The sequence below is a fragment of the Balaenoptera acutorostrata genome, chromosome 16 (genome assembly GCF_949987535.1).
Source record: "Balaenoptera acutorostrata chromosome 16, mBalAcu1.1, whole genome shotgun sequence".
Taxonomy (NCBI): Eukaryota; Metazoa; Chordata; class Mammalia; order Artiodactyla; family Balaenopteridae; genus Balaenoptera; species Balaenoptera acutorostrata.
Window position 1 is genome coordinate 34769423 of NC_080079.1, and position 21977 is coordinate 34791399.

Genomic DNA, 21977 nt, shown 5'->3' on the forward strand with positions numbered 1-21977 from the left:
TCAGAGGCGTCGCCCATCCTGCGCAGCCGAAGGCGCAAGCGGGTGGAAAAAGAGCCGCAGACCATCCACCGGGTGCACGATGGGCACGGTCTGCATGGCGGGGAAGGCAGGCGTGGCCAGCTCCCAGCGCGCCGTGCGCACCAGCTCCACAGCGAGCAGCTGGAGCACGGTCTGCGCCAGCTCCTGGCCGAGACAGCTGCGCGCACCGCCGCCGAACGGGATATAATGGAAGCGGCCGGCGGCGCCCCGCGCATCCTCGCCCTCATTGCCGAAGCGCTCTGGGTCGAAGCCCTCAGGCGGGCTGCGGTACACCGCGGCCGTCTCGTGCGTGTCCCGGATGCTGTACATCACGTTCCAGCCCTTGGGGATTTGGTAGCCCTGCGGGGAGGTGAGGAGACCCGCCTGACCACGAGGTACCCGGAAACCCAGCCCGAACCGATCCTCCACCCGGGGTATATCAAACAGGCTTCCGAAAACAAGCAGGGAGGCGCGTCTAACCCGGAAGCTACCGCTCTGCATACCCATATCAGCTCCTTCCCTGGCGAGCTGTGTGACGATGGGCTACATGCTCAATCTCTGAGCCTCAGTTTCTTAACTGATAAAGTGAGAACAAAAATGCCCATCTTGTAGTGAGGATTCAAATAACGGGTCTGGCCATATATATTAGTGGTCAGTAAATGTGCTCTATGATTTGTTTCACTGTTTTGTTTTTGTCTTTTTTGTTCTCACGTTAGATCGGGACACCTAAACTCTAGTCCTGCACCCACCAGTTGCCTGGGTCGGAACAATGCAAACGACAGCTCCTCTACGGTCACCTCAATTTTACAGCTCCTCTTGGGACTGAACTGAAAACTGCCTCTCTGTCCTCGCCACCCATCAGCTGTATAGTAATGTTCAGATCAGGCAGCCACACTCTAAGAAGGTGCACACGAGAATTAAATTGTTGGAAGGCAGCTTTCATGTTCCCTTTGCTCACCTCCAACTATTTCAGCTATTCCACTTTTGTGATGTCTTCCAGCCCCGACCATCCTGTTTCCCTTGCCTGAACAGCTTCAGGAGGTTCTCACAGGCAAACAGATCTTGGAATCACCAAGGCGCTCTCCCTCTCCTCTCTAGGCCTGTTTTCCCATCTGGAACCTGGAGGATGGCTAAGATCCCTGCCTCTATTCACCCTGGTGGTCCAGTGCCCTTCTCCTGCGGTTCCTCTAAGGTCTTGCATCCCAAGGCCTGCATGATGTCTGAATTCCAAGATTCAGCATCCAAGACACTTCTAAACCCCTCACTAATCCACCTACCTTTGTCTGGGCCATCCCCTCTCAGTGATGTGCTGTCCCCATCCTAACCCATCACTGTTCCAGTTCAAATGCCAGCTCCCAAAATGTTTTGGTGTCATTCAGCTAGAGAGCACTCTCTTCTTCATACCAGTTTGTGATGAAGGTGCTGGCTCTGGCCCCCTTTCTTTCCATGACAGCACCTCAGGGGCACAATCCCATTCCCTTAGGGGTCCTCAAATCCTGGTATGCAATGTACTAGGGACACTTGCTGTTTAGTCTAAAGTAAGGGTCAGGGAAGGAGTTGCCCACTCTGCCCAGAGACTGGGCTGGTGGTAGGGGGGATGCAGGGACAGCCATTCAGGCAAACACCTTCAGTTTAGCGGCGCTAGGGCTCCCCTCCCCCGATGCTGCCACTGCGAAGCACAGCCCGGCCCCACGTGGAGTCAAAGCTGGAAGGGACCAAGGCAGCTTCCTTCCAGAGAGTAAACTGAGGCCCAGAGTGAGAAGGGAATTGCCCAGGGTCATAGAGAGATGGAGCCAGTCCTAGACCTTAACTTTCTTGCCCAGCTCATGCCACCTTGATCATACCCCATACTTTAATTACCCCGCTTCCCTGGAATCCGGCCTCAGCCAGAGGCCTGGACTAGTAACAATGATTAACCCCTTTTTCTTGTGAGGGAGGCAGAGAGATGGGGTACGGGACATGGTGGGGGTCTCTCTTTGTGCCCCACCCAGCCTCACTGGCTGAAAGGGGGGTGCTGGGCGGAGAAAAGGATGTTTTTATTCTAAAACTCGGCTCTAATTGACTCACCCGGACCACTGCCAAAAGCTGAAGTGTACAGGGTCCCTAACCTTGCTTTGCTCCCTCAACCGTGGTTCCCGGGAAATGGAAGAGGATTCGGTCCATCTTCCAGGAGGGAAAGCGGAGGTCCGGAGACGGGAAGAGTAGACAGCTCGGTCCTAACCCCTACCCCGCCTCCCCGCGGCCGGCGGCAGGGGCGGGACGGGGTGGGGCGGGCGGGCGGCGCGGCGCACTTACGTCGAGCTCGAAGGTGCGCAGAGCTGTCCGGTAGCCCCCGGACACGGGCGGCAGGAGGCGCAGCACCTCCTTGACCACGCAGCCGACGTAGCGCAGGCGGCCGAGCGCCGCCAGGCTGAGGTCGGACTCGCAGCCGCAGTTGGCCGGGGGCCCAGCGCCGCCCCCTGAGGCCGCCGGCACGCAGCCGCACGCGCGCCCCAGCCCCTGCGCCGCCAGCTCCTGCTGGATCTTGGCGATGGCCCCCGGGTGCTGCAGGAGTAGCAGGACGAGGGACGTGCTGGCACTGGCCGTGGTGAAGAAGGCGGCGAAGAGGAGCTCCACAGCTGACTCCTGCAAGACAGCCCGGGAGCGCTGAGTCTCCATTAGCTGGGCCTCGGCCTCGTGGCCCCCTAACGGAGGCGCAGGGGCCCCACATTTGCCGTTGTGCACAGGCCAGAGCGCCCGGTGCTCCCGTGGCGCGGCTACCTGTGCAGGTCCTGGAGTCGATTGAATCCCAAGTCCGACACTTGGGGAAGTCACAGATAGCAACGAGCAAGAGGAGGATCTATCCACTTGCCATGGGAGGTTCCCAAAGATAATGCCAGGAACTGTTTTTGTGTACTGTTCTTAGCGCTTTACGTGTATTAACTTATTCAATACTCACCGCGATCCTGTGCGGCACAGTGCCCGTTTTACTGAGGCTCTGAGAGGTGCTCAAGGTCCCTGCAGTCACCAGTCCCAGTAGCCGAGCTGGGACTCCAGCGCTCTTAACCATGCAGCGCTGCCTGCAGTGCTGCCGACAACCCCAGCTGGGCGTCCTGACAGTAACCGCAGTGGAACTGACCAAGGCACCTGCAGCGGCAGCGCCAGCCTCCCACCAAAGCAAGCATCGTGCTCCTCCTCCTGCTTAGCGGTGGTCCCAGTGACTAAACCTCTTCCTGGTGTGCACTGCCGGAAGGACGGAGGCGCCTGGTGGCTTCAGCGTCCAGGCCCCAGCCCTCACTGCCTGCCTCTGCCCTCCCAACTCCCCGTGTGCTGTCTTCCTTCCTTGCAGCACCCAGTTTGTGTTTACACACGGATTTTTGTTATTATAGGATGAATGTGTACCCCTCCCCTCTCGCACCTCGAGGGCAAGGGCTATAGTTTGCTCACTGCTGTATCCCCAGTCCCAGCATAGAGCCTGGCACTGAATAGGTAGATAGTAATATGTGTGGAATGAATGACCTGATCCAAGGCTAACTGCCTGCCCTGGACAAGATGGGGAGCTGGGACAGAGACCTCGGGGCTCCAAGGTCCTCCCTGGCCAGCCAGAACTGAAGATTTCTGGCCAGTGGGTCCCTTCCCGAGAACCTGGAGGGTGTTGTCACCAGCTCCCCAGCCCTGCCAAGGCAGAGGGACCATCCACTTCTTTGCATACCACTCCCCTTCCCAGCCCAGAGCTGCTCCTGTCCACCGGCTCCCCCATGACTCAAGAGCCCCCCGCTCATCTACTTCTAACCCCTTTGACTCTTCCAGACTTCACAACCACCCAAGAGTCAGGAAAGAGATTATTAGTCCCGTTCTCGGAGAAGAAACTCAGGCTGAGTGAGCCCCACCCTTCAGTGGCTGGCTAGCGGAAAGTGGGAAATTGAGGCCCAGAGAAAGGATGGGAGTTGCTTATGGAAGGCTTGAGGTGTTCCCATTTCTAACTTCCCTGCCCCCCAACCTCTCCACTCTTTGGGTTCTCGAGCAGGTGGGTCCAGGGACCACTCCAAAGCTTCCCTCCTTACCTCCATTGTATGTGCACTATGCATACATGGGGAGGGGTTCTAATTCTCCAGGAGATTCTGCAGTGGCAAAACAGACAGGTAAAGAGGTGCCAGGTGCCAAGGTGGCTCATGGAAGTGTAGATTTGGGGAGGAAGAGGGGAGCTTCAAGGAGACTGTGGAATTTAACCCTGAACCCTTAGGGTTTGTAGAGAAAAGGGGTAAAGAGAGCTTCATAGGCAGGGGGACAGCAGAGGCAAGGGCATGGAGTGACAGAGAAGTGGGGGAGGGGGAGAGCTGTTTGCTGCCAGAACCGGTAAGGGAGGGCCTAGGATTCATGCCATCGACTCTCCTCTGAGACGGATGGTGACTGGCCCAAGGCCACAGAGATAGTGGGTGCAGCTGAGCGATAAGTGGAACCCAGGTTTCCTCTTTCCCCTCACCCTGAGGAGTGCCTGTGGCTCAAAGTGGGCCCAAACGGCATGTAGCTCCGTTGCTCCAGGGATGCAGCATGTGTGTAGAGACCTGCTAGAAATGCAAAAGAGAGGAGGAGAAATCTCCCGCCACCTACCTTCAGCTCCTGCACTGAGAGCTCATGGCCCAGCTCCCTAGTGCTGTGTATGATCCCGTCGAGGGCATCGCCTGGCTCCGCAGCAGCCTTGTCTTCATGAAGCTTCTCTGCAATGGCCTCCTCCAGGTGCCGATGCAGCTGGTCCCGTGCCCGGATGCCCTGATGTGTGGGGAGAGAAGGGAGGTGGGGCAGGAAGGCTGAGAGGACCAGCCCTGGACACCTACCCCCAAAATCTTCCCAGTGCTGGTCTGGCTCTGCTGAGAGCCTGGTGTTAAAAGTTTCCCAGCTTAGGGCTTCCCTGGTGGCGCAGTGGTCGAGAATCTGCCTGCTAATGCAGGGGACACGGGTTCGAGCCCTGGTCTGGGAAGATCCCACGTGCCGCGGAGCAACTAGGCCCGTGAGCCACAACTACTGAGCCTGCGCGTCTGGAGCCTGTGCTCCGCAACAAGAGAGGCCGCGATAGTGAGAGGCCCGCGCACCGCGATGAAGAGTGGCCCCCGCTTGCCGCAACTAGAGAAAGCCCTCGCACAGAAACGAAGACCCAACACAGCCAAAAATAAATAAATAAATTAATTAATTAATTAATTAATTTAAAAAAAAAAAAGTTTCCCAGCTTAGCTCCATGCCTGGCACACAGAAGGGGCTCAATAAATGCTTAGGAATTTGTCCATTACCCCCACACACCATTCTCTCTTGATTACAAGCCCCCTTTGGGGCAAGGCAAACAGTTACTGTCCTCCTGACGGGAGGATGCTGAGGCTCAGAGAGGTCAAGCCATTATCCAGAGTCACACAGCTGTCAAGTGTCCATGTCTGGCACAGAACCCTGCCAGGGAGTCAGTCCATTGTCCTTTCCCTGCACAAGGCTCAGGCATGGGCAGTGGGCACCAGTGCAGAGAGGAAGGGACACCTTGATGCGCTCAGGAAAGCTCTGGCTTAAAGGACACTATTGTAAGTCTAAACATTAGCCTTTGTAAAGGGGTAGGCAAGAGGGCTGGGGTGGCCCTCCAGAGTTCAGGCAGCAAGCACAGCGAAAGCGTCTGCCTGGGGAAGCATTTTGAGCACTTGGGCTTTTTAGTCAGGGGAGATGGGGTTCAAATCCTGCCCCCCTCCCTACTAGCTGTGGGATCTTGGGTAAGTCTTTTAATGTCTCTGAGCTTCAGTTTCATCATCAGTAAAATGAGAATAATAATACTTTGCAGACTGAGAGGATTAAATCAGAAAATGTACCCAAGGCAATCAGCCCATATAGCATGTACGTTTATACATAACTATTATTTTTATTCAGGTGACTGAAAACCAGGGCATCAGCACAATAAGAAGCCCCAGTTCGGTTGCCCTCTGGGCCCAGCCCATCGCTCTTAAGTTTGAAGAGGCCATGGTTCTCTGATCCGGAAACTAGCGGACCTGGGGCCGCGGGCCGGGGAGCCGGTACCCACCCCTCTCCAGCTGGCGCCGGGCTGGGTCGGGGGCATGTCTGCGGCCCTAGTGCTCCCATCCATTCCGCAGCCACGGGGCTTCCAAAGAGGCGCTGGAGGCCAGGCCAGGAGGCGCCGCTCTGGGGAGGGGCTGGGACGACTGGCTGGGCGCCTGCCACCGAGACCCAACGTCGGGAAGCCGGCGGCTGCTGGGGCTGGAGCTCGTCCCTCAGGCGTGACCCAGAGAGGGTGGGTGGCCCGCCGCGGGTCACACAGCGAGTCAGGACAGAGGCCAACCCCGACGCCCACCGCCACACCACGCCGCCTCCCCACACTGTGCAGAGCCTCCATCTCCCAGCAGAGGTGACGCCTGTGGCGCACCGAGGGAGCCCCAAAGGGAAGGTTTGGGGAGGGGCGGCAGTACCTTGCGCAGGCCACTGAAGGGCACATCTAGGGGCAGCGAGAAGAGGTTCTCCACGAACTGCTCGAAGGTCCGGGCCAGCTCCGAGCACTGCGCCTCGTCTAGCCGCAGCCCAAGTAGGATGCGCGCAGCCATGCGAAAGGTGAGCACTTTGGCGGCCTCATAGACAGCGACCGGCCCGCGGGTCGCGCACCAGGAGCGCACCTCACGCCGCAGCGCCCCCTGCAGGCGAGGCACGTAGCGCTCCAGCGCCGCGCGGTTAAACACTCGCGCCAGGATCTGTGGGGAGCGCGCGGGGTCAGCCCTGGCAGCCGTCCGGCTCCCTCTGCTCCGCGACTCCCTAGGAGCCAAAAGGCCAATTTCGGCCCCCTTCTCCTCTTCTAAGAGACCCGGACCCAAATATGTTGGGTTTTGCTCTCGCCATTCCCTCTAGTTCTCCTCTGATGTACACAGCCCCTCCCATCCATCCAGGCTACAGGGGCCACCTCCTCCAGGAAGTCGTCGCTAACCCTCTCTAAGTTTGAATTTCCAGCGCTTCTGGTATCAGAATCGCAGAAGATCGAAGATGAAAGGACCTTTAAGTCCCAGTCCTGGCCTTATAAACCAAAGCCGGAGAAGGTAAGGGACTGGCCCAATGGCACCCACTTGTTAGTCAGGGGCCCTGGCCAGGTTCACAGTGTACCCCTAACACCTCGCCCCGGCCTGGCCCACAGCAGGTTCTCTGGAACCGCGGGTCTGACGTCCCGACGGTACCTTCTGTTTTAGGCTCACCTTGCGCCGCTGCCGGTGCGGCTCGCCAACTGCGCCGAGCAGTGTGTGCGAGCCCAGTAGGATGTGCGCGCTCTGCGGCCACTGGCTGCGCACAAGGCGGTGCTCGCCCAGCAAGATTGTGCGCACGTTCTCGGCGCCGCTCACGCGGATCACCGGCCTGCCCAGCAGGTGCGTCTTGAACACTGTCCCGTAGCGCTCCCGGCGGGAGCTGTGGAAGCGCGAGCCCTGCGAGCCAGGAGCGAAGAGGGATGGGGCTGCTGGGCCTCGGCGGGGGATCTAGCCCAGACCTCCCAACTGCCGCTTGATAAAAACCTCCTGCTCTAGGCTGGCGCCTTATTCTTTACAAAACAGTCTCAAATGGGCCTCGCGACTACCCTACGGGAATGTACATGCTCCTGTTCCCATTGGTGAGAAGAGGAAACTGAGGCTCAGAATGGGGACACGAGCGCCAAAGAGCTCACTGCTGAGACTCGCCCCTGACTCCTGATTCTATGGTGGCAGGACATAGGGTCCTGGAACCCCTCTGTTCACCCCCGCGTTTTGTCGGGACTTAAGTTGCGTTGGAGAGAACGCCAGTGACATACGGTCCCTTCGAGGGAGCAGCTGGGCAAAGGTCAGGGCCGTGTATGCTCCCTGGGGCCCTGGGCGACAGGAAGAGGCTGGCTACGAACCCTGGGAACATTGAGAACCAGTGGGGGATAGGGAAGAAGGGGCCATATTGGGGTGCGGAAACGACGGACTGCTCACCTGAACTAACCAATGCAGCGTTTCCCCGAAGAAGGGCCAGCCCATGGAACCTTTGGGCAGGGGCAGGGCAGAGGCTCGGTCCCGGCTCAGCGTCCAGCGGAGGGTCCAGAGGTGCTGGGCCAGGCTGAGCAGCAGGCCCGCGCATAGGAGAGCGGTGCCCGCCGCCCCCAGCACCGACAGGCAGCTCAGCCCCCAGGGGAACATGGCGAGCCTGCTGGGGCCAGGCCGCTCCGAGCGCAGGAGGCGCAGGAGCTGCGGCGCCGGCAGCGCGCAGTGTTCACCTGTTCTGTCCGGAAAGGGCCTGAGGCTTGAGGACCAAAACCGAGATTTACAACCTCGGACAAGGACTTCGCTCTAAAAGCAGACGGGCAGCGGAGGGCAGCAGTGACCACGCGCCCTTAGGGAACATGCCTTCATCGAGACCCGCGCGCTCAAGACTTTTCCCGGAGTCCGACGGCTCCCGGGCCAAAACGCAAGCCCCTCGCGCGGGCGCCGGCTGCCTCGGGACCGCTCGAGCCGAGCACCTCCCACCTCCCCTGGTCAGCACTCCTTCGATAGAAGCAGCGAAGGAGGGCAAAGAGAGGAGCAACTCACCGGTGCTGCCAACCAGGGCTGCGCTCGCCCGGACTGTAGACCCCCGCCCACCTCTCTCTTCTCCAGCCTTTTAACCCTTCTCGGCCCACCCAGGCCACATTTATATAGATATTGGCTCCCTCCCTACGGATTGATACCGATTTACACGACGTGACCCGCCTCTGCATATTTAAAGCGCTCCACGCAGAGTAATGATTGGAGGCAGTGGGCAGCGGCGCGCTCTCCGAGGGGTTGGAGAGGGGAGTGGCAGCCGCTGCGGCGCTACGGCTAAGCCGGGGGCCGTGCCCCGCGCAGATCCTCGGGCGGGGCCTGCAGTTTCGCGCCAAGAACCTCCCGGCTCCCAGCAGGAGCTCGGCGGGTGGACTGACCGAGCGCACGGAGATAATGCGGGCTCTCTCTGGGATCCCCACACTCGAACTTCCAGGTGCTCCTTCCCTTCCCGGCACTCCAAGCCTAAAGGGCTGGGGGTTCTCCCCTTTGCTCTGCTTCTGTTTCAGGGAAACTGCGATCTTCGATGCCTACCTTGGCATCGCAAGCCCTGATGGCCGGGGTCGAGAATCTCGACATCCCCACCCCTCCGAGGTCTACCGCTTCCAGAATCCTTCAAAAGATGGTAGTGTCACTGCTTCTCAAAGCTTCACGGAGACCCCCTAATCCCACGAGGAGCAGATATCCCCCGGCGCCTTTCGGGGCTCGAGGACCAAATTCACTGTCCCCTCCCGCTTCGTATCCTTCCCACCCGATCAGTCTACATGGTTGCTTCTTGGGGCTTTTTGTGGGACCCGAAATGCCCCAGGACTCGGGCGTCCCAGTCCCTACAGCGCAACCCGAGGGGTGCGGGGTGGGGTGTGTGTGTACAGGGTGCTTGTTTTCCTGAGAACAGTAAAGCGAACTCCTCAAGACCATCACCGCTGAGGATCCACAGTGGTCTGCTCCAAGCAGTACAAAGGAGGCGTCTCTCCGAATCTGGGGACGCCTCATCCCAAGCCGGGGAAATGTCCCCGGTTACCTGGAGAGCTGGGTAAGGCACTGGAGGGTCACTACATTCTAGTCCTCAAAGAGAACTAGCAGCTCACGGTTTCTCTGGTAACTTCCAGATTGTATTGTGCCTGGAATTACCATATTTTCCATGTAATATTTTTTAAAACGTTGAATACTTTAGGATAAGAGATGGTCAAGGGAATAAATGCTTATTTTCTTTGTTTTGGTGACGCTCCCATTCCAATAACTAGGGAATAACAGCCCTTCTGAAGAAAGCAGTTGTTTTAAGTCAGGAAGCTCTAAATAGATGCAGTATCATTGAATTTCCAACAACTTGCTCAATCTTTTTAATATTTAATCACAAAATCAAGAAATGTACATATAATTCTTTACACTTATTTTACAGAGTCAAATAAAAGTTTCTTACAGGCATAAATCCTGAAAATGCAAAAGGATTATTCAGCATAAATACAATGAAGAGAAAGTAAGGATCAGATTGTTATTACCATCTGGACCACAGTACTTTACACAGTAAAATGTACATTCATTTTAGGTTTTCCAGAGTTCATTTGGTTTGGCTTGTTTCCACAGTGAGGACACGGTACTGATGTCTGCTCTTTGAAGAAAGTAACCTGACCCCTGTGGTAACTTCTGTGTGTAGGAACACATCTCTCCTATCACAAGCGGCACCTGAAGTGGTTAGCCCCACTTAGTTTCTGTCCTTCTAACTTGAACCAAACCAAACCAAACCAAACCAAACCAAATAAATGGGGCCAGCTACAAACACTATAGTTAGAAATATTAACCCTGCTGAACAGAAACACCTTGCATCTTTAGAAAATCAAATTCCTTTTCTTCATATTCAGATTAAATTAAACCACCCAAGTAGAACAAATAATTCAAATTCTTACTGGGTTAAATTAAGTTTGATTTCAGGGACCTTTAAAGATTTATATTTCCTCCCTCGAAATCAGCAGAATCAGAAATTTTAGTCTATTTAAATAATATTGAGGTGAAAATTAAAGCTAAAAGTCAGAAAATGACAGTGAAAGATCAGACATAATTGCATTCCAAAACCAGATACTGGAAAACAAACAAACAAACAAAAAAACAAAACAAAAATCATTCAAGTCTAAGTAGAAAAAACACCAATATATAGAGGCATAAGTTCTTCTAATGTATTTACACAATCAGTTTCATAGACAATTTTTGACCTGATTTATATATTAGTTTTGCCTTTTTCCCTAGAAGTGAAAAAAAAATTAATGTCAGGTTTTCCATATATAAAATATTATTCCGTTATTTAAAAATCCATACAAATGATATTTATAATTCTTTCTTGTTTAAGCTCTCTCATCAGTGTCTTTTCTCTACTGTATTTTTGAATTCTGCAAACAACTTTCTGTATCATGACCAGTGCCTGTTAGAGATCAACATTGAGACACCATGGATTTGGTGTCACTGAGTGCAAGCAATGTGAAGTTTATGTGTGCTGGGACATACCATTCACCAAACTTCTCAGCTGTTTCACGACTGTCTCTATCAACTTCTGTTTGTCTCGATCATTCTTCCTGAATTGAGCAAATATATTGTTCTTTTTGCTAGTATCCTTTATCCTGGGAATATACGTGAATGAAGAAGCTTAGTAAAAGGAAATTAAAAGCTATACTGTCACAAGTGAAATATCTTGGCATGCTCTGGATTATCTCACACTAATCCTATGCTTGAAAAATATACTTCAAAGAAAATAGGTACTGCTAATAGAATTACAGAGAAAGCACAAAATATTAGCAGCTTTATTTTGCATTTTATATGAAGTGGTGTTTTTTGCATTAGTATGTAAATCTAAAGCAAGTTTTCTTACGTGATACTATTTTCTAATATCATTCCATAAAGTATGCTAAAATACATACCCTCTATGGACTCTGCAAGTCACACTCATAGCAAGACAAGGTGAAAGGAAAAATAACATTAGAAAATTTAAAGCAGTAATTTGTTTGCCTCAGTGGTGTTTCATGGCATTGTAAAACAAGCTTACATTTATTTAAAACAGTTCCTTATGTCCTCTTAAATCAAATACACCACAGATATTTTGAAATGTGGGAAAATAATATACTTTTAATTCAAAAATTGAAAATTTTAATAGTGATGCTTAAAATGAAATATGGTAGAGTGAAAAGAAAACCTGCCACATAATGAGAAGGAAAAGTAACACCTACGCTTGTTTTACTTTTAATTGGACAAGATGCACCAGTAAGTGTTCTGTTACTTCAGTTTTTATAATATTATTTTTTCGAAACGCATACCTCTCTACCTGTAAAGAATCCAAGCCCATCATGGTAGGATCTAGACAGCACTGGTGGCAAACATTCCAATCCCTAACTACATTTTACAAAATACTTTCTTTCCTGTGTTACAGTATTTAAAAAAAAAAAAAGTTCCAATTCTCAATCTGCGGTAAACATATTTCTAAAGCCAATTAGGTCAGATATTGAGGATACAATAGGAAAAATGTTTTGTTCATATCAACATAAACAAATCTCATATAAAACTACACAACACTGAAGGCGAGAAAGAAAGAGGCTTATGTTTTGATCATTAAAATGAACTGAACTTTTAAGTTCCATATAGACATTTCTCTTCTGATAAAAATTTCTAGTTCAATTATCACTGGATCACAAAATGCTAAAATGGTATGCAAAAATGTTTGCAGAATATACTCACTTCTCCAAAAGAGTAAGGGCTGTGTTTGGATTCACCCGAAGGTACTTAGAAGCTGGCTGACCATAATCAGCTAGATAAGTAGACCAATCCCAAACCATAAACAGGTCAAGGAGCTGAGGAAGATGGGGAAAAATGTTAAAGCAACTTTTGACTATTTATCCACCGCTAATACATAAAGTATATGCTACTCTTGATCCATTTTAATATGACCTGCTTCTCAGATGGAACAGAATAAGGAATCTCATTTTTAAAACTTCATTAACTACATTTTATAACCAACATAGTGTATAATATCTTTTCACTTTTCAAATTACTAAAATTGTCAGGCCTTGCCTTTCTAATAAAATACTTAATTGCATTTTCAAATAATTGTAAAATAATGAAAACAGTTATATAATTATATTAACACTTGTACTGAGGTATAGAGATTTAATCTTTACACATTATCCAGTTCATACTCAAATTTAATTAATGAAGGTTGCTGCTACTAACTGAAGAATTTTAAAGAACTTAAATTGAACCTTTTCTTTTTTTAAAAGAGGTTAAGTATGTTTACCTTTCAAAGAAGTCGTTTGCACCTAGACTTTTCCCAAAGTAATTTAAACCGAAAAGCTCAGATAATCTCAATGAAGTGCATTAAACAACCTCTGCTGGATTCTCCCTGGTGATAGATCCTCAGTAGTGTTATGAAATGAGGCCTTCAGGACTCAGCCTGTTAACTCTAGGCAATCATTTTGTATAAACAAACAACAACAAAAAGGAAACCTTCTTGTTTTCCATAGTGTTTTAAAATTGACTATTTGCTTTATAATCTCCAGTTAGAATTGTTGTCAAATATGGAAGTAATCTTTTAAAAGCAATGCAGTGCCTAAACCAAAGCACCAAACTCCTTATCCAACTTTAAAACCCTAATCCCCTTTAAGCCATTTAAAACCAACTTCCTATCCCCATTTGAATTGTTTCAGAAAGATAAATGCTTTACTTACTACCTTCCTTCGGTTTTTATATTACTTTTTCTTTTTGTTTTAGCTCACTTTATAAGTAAGGGGTGTATTGGTTTTGCTTTCAAATGAAGGAAGTATTTGTATTTACTCATAGGATATGTGAGCCAACCCACTGGCTCTGAGACGTATAAAATTTCTGGGGTGGTTAAAACCTACAGAAAGTTACAAAAAAGTTACAAGAAACTAGCTCTTCCTTAGGAAGATAATGGACTTGTTTGACTCTTCCCATCCAATATACAGCTACTAATAGAGACTTTCTTGTACAAAGAAGAAAATTCTATAATGAAAATATTTACTACTAATATTAAAAGCCACACTATTTTCTTTCAGGCAACATTCTAGGCCATACCAGCCATACCAAAAGTTAAAACACTAGTACAGAAACTACACTGAGACAATGTTAAAAAAACACAGTGTCTTAAAAAGAAAAGGGAACATATTTCAAGTTCTGTGTAATTTTTGACTCTTGCTTAGCAACAGGTACATTTTCCCCGTCTTTCACAAGGAGGAAAAGTTACTTTCTACACTCTGCAGTGAATATGTAAATTAGTATAACTTCTCTAGAATGTGAATTTGCAGTATGTATTTAAGAACCTTATAAAAATGGCCATTCCCTTTGACTCAGCAATCCTACTTCTAGGAATCTAACTTCAGTAGACAATAATAAAGGTAGATAAAAACTTATGAACAAATATATTAATCTCAAAAATGTTATTTGTGTTATCAAAAATTGAAGAAGAAAAAAACCCCACTGAAAACAGCTTAAATCTCACTATTAAGAGAATGGTTAAGTAGTGAGGTATACCTATCTATAAGAGAAGTATCATGTGGTTATTCAAATTGATGCTTACATAGAATTTTAAATAGTTTGAGAAGAAACGTATGATAAATATTACTACTAAAGTTACATAAAAACCCATCAAAAGAGAGTGGAAAAAAATTTGAGAAAATGTTAAGAAGAGTTGTAATTTGTGTGGTGGGATTATGGGTAACTGTTATTGTCTTCTTTATTTTCACAATATTCTACAATGGGCATGTATTAACTTTAGAGTTAGAAATAAGGTTTACATACATACATATATATTTTTTTCCAATAAATTTCAATAATGAATTCTCCTCATTCAGAATAGAAGCCTCATTTTGAAGGAGGCCTCTTCCAGGTATACGTATGTGCTAGCTCAAGTGGGTGTGGGCATGAGCACAGTCAGCAGAAAGCAACCACTTAATAATGTACTGGCTGCAGATTCCCTTTCTTTCCAAAGGCAACAGCAACATGACCTTTGGGACTTGGAAGAAGAGGCCTTAAAATAAGGGCTGATCTACCCCCAGGTGGGAAAGGAGGAGCCCATTTAATGAATTTAAAACCTACACCAACTCCAGCTGTGATTATAGAAATGGTTCTTTTACAGCACAAAAACAGCCTTTCCTAGATAAAGAAATATTATGCTTACTTTTTTCACGTATGGTCAGACACTCATATGCAAATTTCTTATTGCTAGAAATTACAGGAACCACAAAATTTAACCTAACTGCCCATCTGTAGACAAGTCTAATCCACATGCTTTCAAATTTACACTAATACTTTATAGAAATACATACAGTGCATAGTTAACTTGTAGATATCAATGGAAATCTGCATAAATTTGCACATTAATGGTTAAGGAATGCATTGCCAAGGTGGATAAAAGGGCTAAGGATCTAGATAAGATTCACTTATTCATTCAACAAATATTGACTGCCCACCTACAAGGTGCGGAACTACAGTGCTAGGCACCAAAGATACAGTAATGAATGAGACAAAGTCCCTGTCCTCAAAGAGTTTACGCTGTAAGTGGGGAAAGTGGGGAGGCAGAGTTAATAAGGAAACAAGTAATATTTTATGTTAACATAAAGAAATTATAAAGAAAAAAACTATTCACACACAATCTTAGTAACTTAAACTAGAGTAACATATGAGGAAGCTACTGTCAATTTAATATTAAGATAGAAACTGATTTACATAGGAGCTAACACTGCTTGCTCTGTATTCTCAGGCCATGAATCCAGTGGCTATAGACTTGAGCACCATTTCAGTGTCCATGCCCCAAAGGATACATGGATGTGGGTGGAAAGGAATGATAAGGCCTAGCAAGCATGCTGATCTCATATTCTGATTTCTCATTCCCACGTGTGTAAGAGACAGGGCCCTGTGGGGCTCCCAGGCACAAGAGTCTTTTTTTGTCCCCCAATTCTTGTAGGCAAGACTCCAGCCTCCATGACCTTCTCTGAGTTCCAAAGGGCTGATGTGAACAGTTGCTAATCAAGGGGGGAGCAGCCAAGAAACCACCTGAGGCCAGATTAAAGGGACCAGAGACTCTCCTCAAGATTAGGAGACCACCTGAGACCATCTGAGACAGATGAAAGGAGGGCAGGCCCTGCACATACCTTAATCTTGTCAGAGACCCCACCCTTGAACCACTGTTATAAAACCCTTCATCAAATTCTCTGGGGTTGGGACACATAGTTTTTTGAGGCAGGAGCCTGCTGTGTCCCCCTTTGCCTGGCAAAGCAATAAAGCTATCCTTTTCTACTTCACCCAAAACTCTGTCTCTGAGATTTGACACCAGTGCAGAGAAGCGGAGCTTTTGGCATCATAAGGATTTTTCAAATGCATAATACTGCATTGAATAAGTAAACAGAAACAAACTGCACGGAGCTGGGCAGGCAAACTCATAAAGTATGTCCAGCAGAGCGTAACCTCTCAGTAGATATTCAAGAAATACCACTCCCTGACTGATGATGCCAGACCACTATTCCAAGTTACTTAGGAGCTTTGTTCTTAGGCTTCATGAGTACAAAAAATGAGCACCCTACAGACAATTTCGGTTTATGAAGACAGCTCTAGAAAAGGCCAAAGTTGGCCAGCAGGCAAACTAGGGCAAGTGAATGTAGTCAACTGACTTCCACCTTTCCCAGGCTTTCCCTGGGGCTTGATAAAGAGGATAGATACCCTTATGATAAGGCATTGGGTCTAATGTTAATTGAGGTAAATGATCTTCTTAGAGAAAGAAGCACTAATATTTCTGAATGGTCTACCAGTGTCCCTCCATCCATAACAATTATAAGATCCTTTTCACTTTTTAAAGTACAGTTATACTGACATGAAAGATGTAACACAAAACTAGGACGTTATTCCTGGGTCCTACCCAACATTATGCCAGGCCAGATTTACAGACTGAGTCCATTTCTATAGGCTGCTACCTACGCCTATTTTGACCAAGAAGCATGATCCCAGGTCTCTGGGATTGTTTAAAAAGAACGTGACTGCTCTGGAGCCAGAGTGTGACGGGAAGGGATGCGGAAACTGGAGTGGCACCGGGTACAACCACTGACACTCCTCTTCACTCCACACAGTCATTGCCTTGGGGACCGCCTCTCACACTCGGTGAGGTTTCGCAGGATGTACTATGTCCTTAATATTAAAATCTAAATTATGGAAAACCTTACTTCTCTATCTCAAGTTTTGCTTTCTTCAGATGGCAGTAAACAAATAATACATTTGTTATTAATTATACAAAATCTCCCTCAGTCTTGGAAATAAACTGTAAGACATGGTCTCAACAGGTGAATTTATTAGTTAACACATATACCTGAAATCCAAAGATGTAGACCAAACATGAACAAAAACAAAATCACCCCTAGATTATCCAAAAGCAATTTTACCATTACTTATTAAAGGATAAAGTCAGGCATATTAAAATGAAAATTGGTACTAAGTTCTAAAAATGGGTTTGTTCCAATAGTCAAGTAAAGTAATTCCACCTTAAATCCTTTAGGGAAGTAAGCAAAGTATGGATCATATAAAAATGAATAGCAAAATAATGTGCTTCAGTTCTATTTCATCATGATTTATAAGATTACCTAAAATTAGCAACTTAACTTTTTTTTTCACCAAGGATTCAAAAACACCCTTCATAACTAATCTGATAACATAAGGTGGGATTTATGCCAACTTTTTAAAGTGAGTTGTATGTTTCACTTCCTCAGCCACCCCTGTGTGTGTCCAGCAAACAAAAAGATTCAGCTTAAGGAAAGAAATGGTTGCATGGGTGGTCCATTTATATCCTCAAAATAGTTGAATCACGGAAGAATCACTGAATTAGTCTGTGTCAAGGCATTTAGCTTGCTGACAGCTTCTCATCCTAAGTCGCACTCCAAATCTACACCCAAGAAACTTGGGGTCTCAGACCTGTTGAGATCACTTTGCGCAAATGACACAATGAATCTAGGCCGACTTTAAACCATTCTATGAAACTCTTGAAGTGACTTTTTGCTTTTGTAAAAGTGAACCCAGAGTGCCAGGTCATTTTTTCCTTGAATCTGGTTTAGCTTTCTTTGTTTTGGGTCTTTTGGGTTTTGCTTTTGAAGCACCTCAGGGGCAGTGACCCAAGGCAGAAGATAAATAAAGTTAAGCCAACCTCAAGAGAAAAGCAATTGGGGATACCAGGTTTGCTTTTGTAAATGTGAACAGTGACCTGGGGGCTCAGGGTCAACCTTAGTCCCCCAAATTCCCCTTTCCAAACACTAAATCCACCTGGGGGACCTCAAAGTTGCTTTGCAGATTCCAAAAGTAAACCAGGAGATCATTTTTCCTTTGCCTCCAAAAAACAAAGCCAAAGCAAGGGTTCCTAAAGTGCTTCAGAGATTTAAACAACAACAAAAATCCTAAACCAGAATGTAGCTTTAAGGAAGAAATATAATCAGGCACTGAGGATTCAAGAAAAATGGGTCTTATTAAATTGGCCACAATGGGGGGAAATACAAGTCTTTTTTCTAAATAGATGTTGAAATCAAATGACGAGCTCTATATGCTTTTTAAATAAATAAATTTATTTATTTATTTATTTTTAGCTGCATTGGGTCTTTGTTGCTGTGCACAGACTTTCTCTAGTTGCACTGAGCAGGGGTCTTCGTTGCGGTGCACGGGCTTCTCACTGCGGTGGCTTCTCTTGTGGAGCATGGGCTCTAGGCATGCGGGCTTCAGTAGTTGTGGCACGCGGGCTCAGTAGTTGTGGCTCGTGGTCTCTAGAACGCAGGCTCAGCAGTTGTGGCACACAGGCTTAGTTGCTCCGCGGCATGTGGGATCTTCCCAGACCAGGGCTCAAACCTGTGTCCCCTGCATTGGCAGGCGGATTCTTAACCACTGCGCCACCAGGGAAGTCCCTCCATCTACTTATTTATTTATTTACTTATTTATTTACTTATTTATTTATGGCTGTGTTGGGTCTTCGTTTCTGTGCGAGGGCTTTCTCAGGTTGCGGCAAGTGGGGGCCACTCTTCATCGCGGTGCGCGGGCCTCGCATTATCGCGGGCTCTCTTGTTGCCGAGCACAGGCTCCAGACGCGCAGGCTCAGTAATTGTGGCTCACGGGCCTAGTTGCTCCGCGGCATGTGGGCTCTTCGCAGACCAGGGCTCGAACCCGTGTCCCCTGCATTGGCAGGCAGATTCTCAACCACTGCGCCACCAGGGAAGCCCCCTCCATCTACTTTGTAAAGCACTTGGCTTTACCCTTTTCCAGCTATTTGAAAACATATTTGGAAAATTCCACATGCAGCATGGAAGAGAATTTTCAGTAGCAGTTAGAAAGGGCTTGGGCAAAAACTGTAAAGAAGCAGTATTGTGCTTCCACCCACCTCACTTTTTGCCCTCAGGTGTTAATTGCCCTCATGCTGCCTTTTGGCTCTCTGGTACACCTGACCCCTAAACGGCGCCTGCCCTCTTTAAACGTCCCATCTGGCAAACACGCTCTCAGCCAGCCTTTCCACTCCTACCTATGTGAGGATCAGAAGCAAGCTCTGAGCACATTGTGGCTTAAAGGCATTCGTCTCTTCAAGTCACTTAATTCAAGTGAACTGCACACAGCAGAAGTAGAATGTTCTTAAAGTATTTTTGATGGTAAGCCATGTAATAGTCCTAAATAACTACTAGGTGGGTTTGGAATTTGGGGGGGAAAAAGAGGCAAAAAGAATTTATATCATCAGATTTATACACATCTATATTTGCTTTACCTTGAATTTCTTGGTCACTACCATGGCTAAAAGACCATGCAGATACATATACGTGTACAATTTTATGTGGAAATATATTCTTTATTAAAAAATATTTTTTTACAGGAAAGAGGTATTTATTTATTTACTTTTGGCTGCGTTGGGTCTTCGTTACTGCGTGCAGGCTTTTTCTAGTTGCAGCGAGCAGGGGCTACTCTTCGTTGTGGTGCGTGAGCTTCTCATTGCAGTAGCTTCTCTTGTTGTGAAGCACAGGCTATAGGCATGTTGGCTTCAGTAGTTGTGGCTTGTGGGCTCTAGAGCGCAGGCTCAGTAGTTGTGGCGCACAGGCTTAGTTGCTCTGCAGCACGTGGGATCTTCCCGGACCAGGGATCGAACCCGTGTCCCCTGCATTGGCAGGCGGATTCTTAACCACTAAGCCACTAGGGAAGTTCCTCTTTATTAAAATTAATTTTATCAAGTAATACATGGTTAATAATCAAATGGGGCATGTCATGAAAACCAACAGTCCACTACCCTACCCTTTCCATTCTCAGAAGCAATCATGTTAACTCTTTCTGTTTTAATACTGGTGATTACCTCAATATCTCTAAATATGCTTATTTTTCTAGTTTTTATTTATCATCTTGTAGTTACCATATATGAGGATTTACCTTACTTATACTACCTTCCTGTTTTTGGTAGTTATAACAATTTTTCTCTATTTTTGCGTTTATAATTTTAATATAATTAAACTCCTATTTTTTGTTATATCACCTTAAAAAATTTTTTTAACAGTTTTGAGATATATTTCACATACCATTCAATCTATCCATTTAAAGTATACAAATCAATGGTCTTGAGTACATTCACAGAATTCTGCAACTGTCTCAATCAATTTGAGAACATTTTTATCCCCTAGAAGAATACCCACACCCATGAGCAGTCACTTTCCAAATTGGAGTCATATAACATGTGGTTTTTTGTGTCTGGCTTCTTTCACTTAACATAATGTTTTCAAGGTTCATCCATGTTGTAGCAGGCATCAGTACTTCATTCTTCTTTACTGCCAAATAACATTCCATTATATGGATATACCACATTTGTTTATCCATTGATCAGTTAGTGGACATTTGGGTTATTCCCATTTGGGGGCTATTATGAATAACAACTGCTATGAACAAGTTTTTGTGTGGACATGTGTTTTTATTTCTCTTGGGTATATATCTAGGAGTAGAATTTGTTACAGAAACTTTTAAGAGGATCTTTTGACTCTCCATTTAGTAATGTAAGAATATTAGCACCTTATATAGTTGAATTTTAAATAATTCTTTTGGCAATTGGGGTTTAAAATATTTATATTATGTATTTAAACCCAAATAACAAAAGATGTGTAACTAAAGTTTTCTAAAAGTTCTTTATGAATGCAGAATACATTAATAAATTATTATCAATAGTTTTGGGGGACTGCCCTGGCGGTCCAGTGGTTAAGACGCCACGCTTCCACTGCAGGGGGCGCAGGTTCTCTATCCCTGATTGGGGAACTAAGATCCCGCGTGCCATGCGGCTCAGCGCCCCCCGAACCCAACCAGAGCCACCAAAGAAAGAATTTTTTTATCCCCTATTTCTAAAACACGAAAAACCTTGTAACTATCAAACAGAAGAGAACATTTCAGGTATTTTGCTCAAGTAGATTTACCTCAAATAGCTGAGTGTGATTTTGGTTTTTACGATACCTTTACATGTATATGTGGCTTGTTTTTCTTCAGTCATAAGTACCTGATTCAGCTGCCTCATACTGTAAGGCGAGTCACACACTGAGTGCTAGCACTTACCTAATTACTCAAACCAGAAATCTGGATTCAGGTTGCTTTGACTCTTCTCTCTTACAACTCCTGCATCTTACTTATTGCCAGATTGTGTCAATTTAACTTCCTAAATATTTTTTTCCTAAATATTTCTTGACTTCACTTGCTACCTACCTTCCACCACCACTACTACTACTACTGTCCTAGATTAGATATCATACTCTCTCCCATGGGGCCTTTGGTCTTGCCTATCCCCTCTGCTTCTCCTTCTAATACGCCAGGATCCATCAACCTCCACACTGCTGCCAGAGAGATGCAGCTAAAACACAAATCTTATCATATCATTCACTTACTTAAAACTTTCAGTGGCTTCCCAGCTTCTACAAGATAAAGTTCAAGCTCCTTAACATGACATGCAAAGTGACTTTTTGGCTTCCTCTCCTGCCTTGGAATTTAAACTCCTAAACAAGGAACTACTCAAAGTTCTCTTACAAACCGTGATGATGCCCCAGGACATTGTCATTTTCTTCTCTGAGTCCCCTTCCCCTCCTTCTTCACCCGGGTAACTCTTACTTATTCCATAAAATTTAAATCTGGATTCACCTCTCTCAGGAAGTCTCCCCAGACCACTATGCGTTAGCTGTTCCTCTTTCGTGTGTCCTCAGAGCCCCCTCCACAAATCTCTATCGTAGTATTTTTCACTATGCTGATACCACAGTTATTCTGTCTGTCTACCCACTAAAGAATCAAATATCAATCATTCCTTTTGTAGTCTGGACGGTTCATGGCTATCTCAGCCCTGTCTCTTTCTAATACGCCAATAGTTGAAGTGCCTTTTCTTCTTCCTAATAATGTACTTTGTAAGTGCCTCAAAGCTGG

At 46.9% G+C, this 21977-nt stretch overlaps 2 protein-coding genes across 9 annotated transcripts in view; both read right to left on the bottom strand.

Annotated features, from left to right (window-relative positions):
• LOC103016735 (cytochrome P450 26C1) lies at nucleotides 1-8168 on the bottom strand. Its single transcript, XM_007187531.2, has 6 exons — nucleotides 7965-8168; nucleotides 7218-7442; nucleotides 6450-6725; nucleotides 4609-4767; nucleotides 2314-2643; nucleotides 1-378 (listed from the first exon to the last, which is right to left on the bottom strand). The coding sequence occupies exons 1-6, from the start codon at nucleotides 8166-8168 to the stop codon at nucleotides 1-3; spliced, it is 1572 nt and encodes a 523-aa protein (XP_007187593.2).
• A 1709-nt stretch (nucleotides 8169-9877) lies between these two features.
• The window catches only part of EXOC6 (exocyst complex component 6), a 215122-nt gene continuing 203022 nt past the window's right edge, over nucleotides 9878-21977 (bottom strand). For 7 of the 8 annotated variants that reach the window (XM_057531068.1, XM_057531071.1, XM_057531072.1 and 4 more), the window contains 2 exons: nucleotides 12264-12376; nucleotides 9878-11155 (listed from right to left, as the gene is read on the bottom strand). In XM_057531068.1, coding sequence (XP_057387051.1) covers nucleotides 11023-11155; nucleotides 12264-12376 — 246 coding nt within the window. In that variant the 3' untranslated portion in view covers nucleotides 9878-11022. Of the gene's footprint in view, nucleotides 11156-12257; nucleotides 12377-21977 lie in introns of those variants that run through there. The other variant, XM_057531074.1, reaches the window with a different exon arrangement.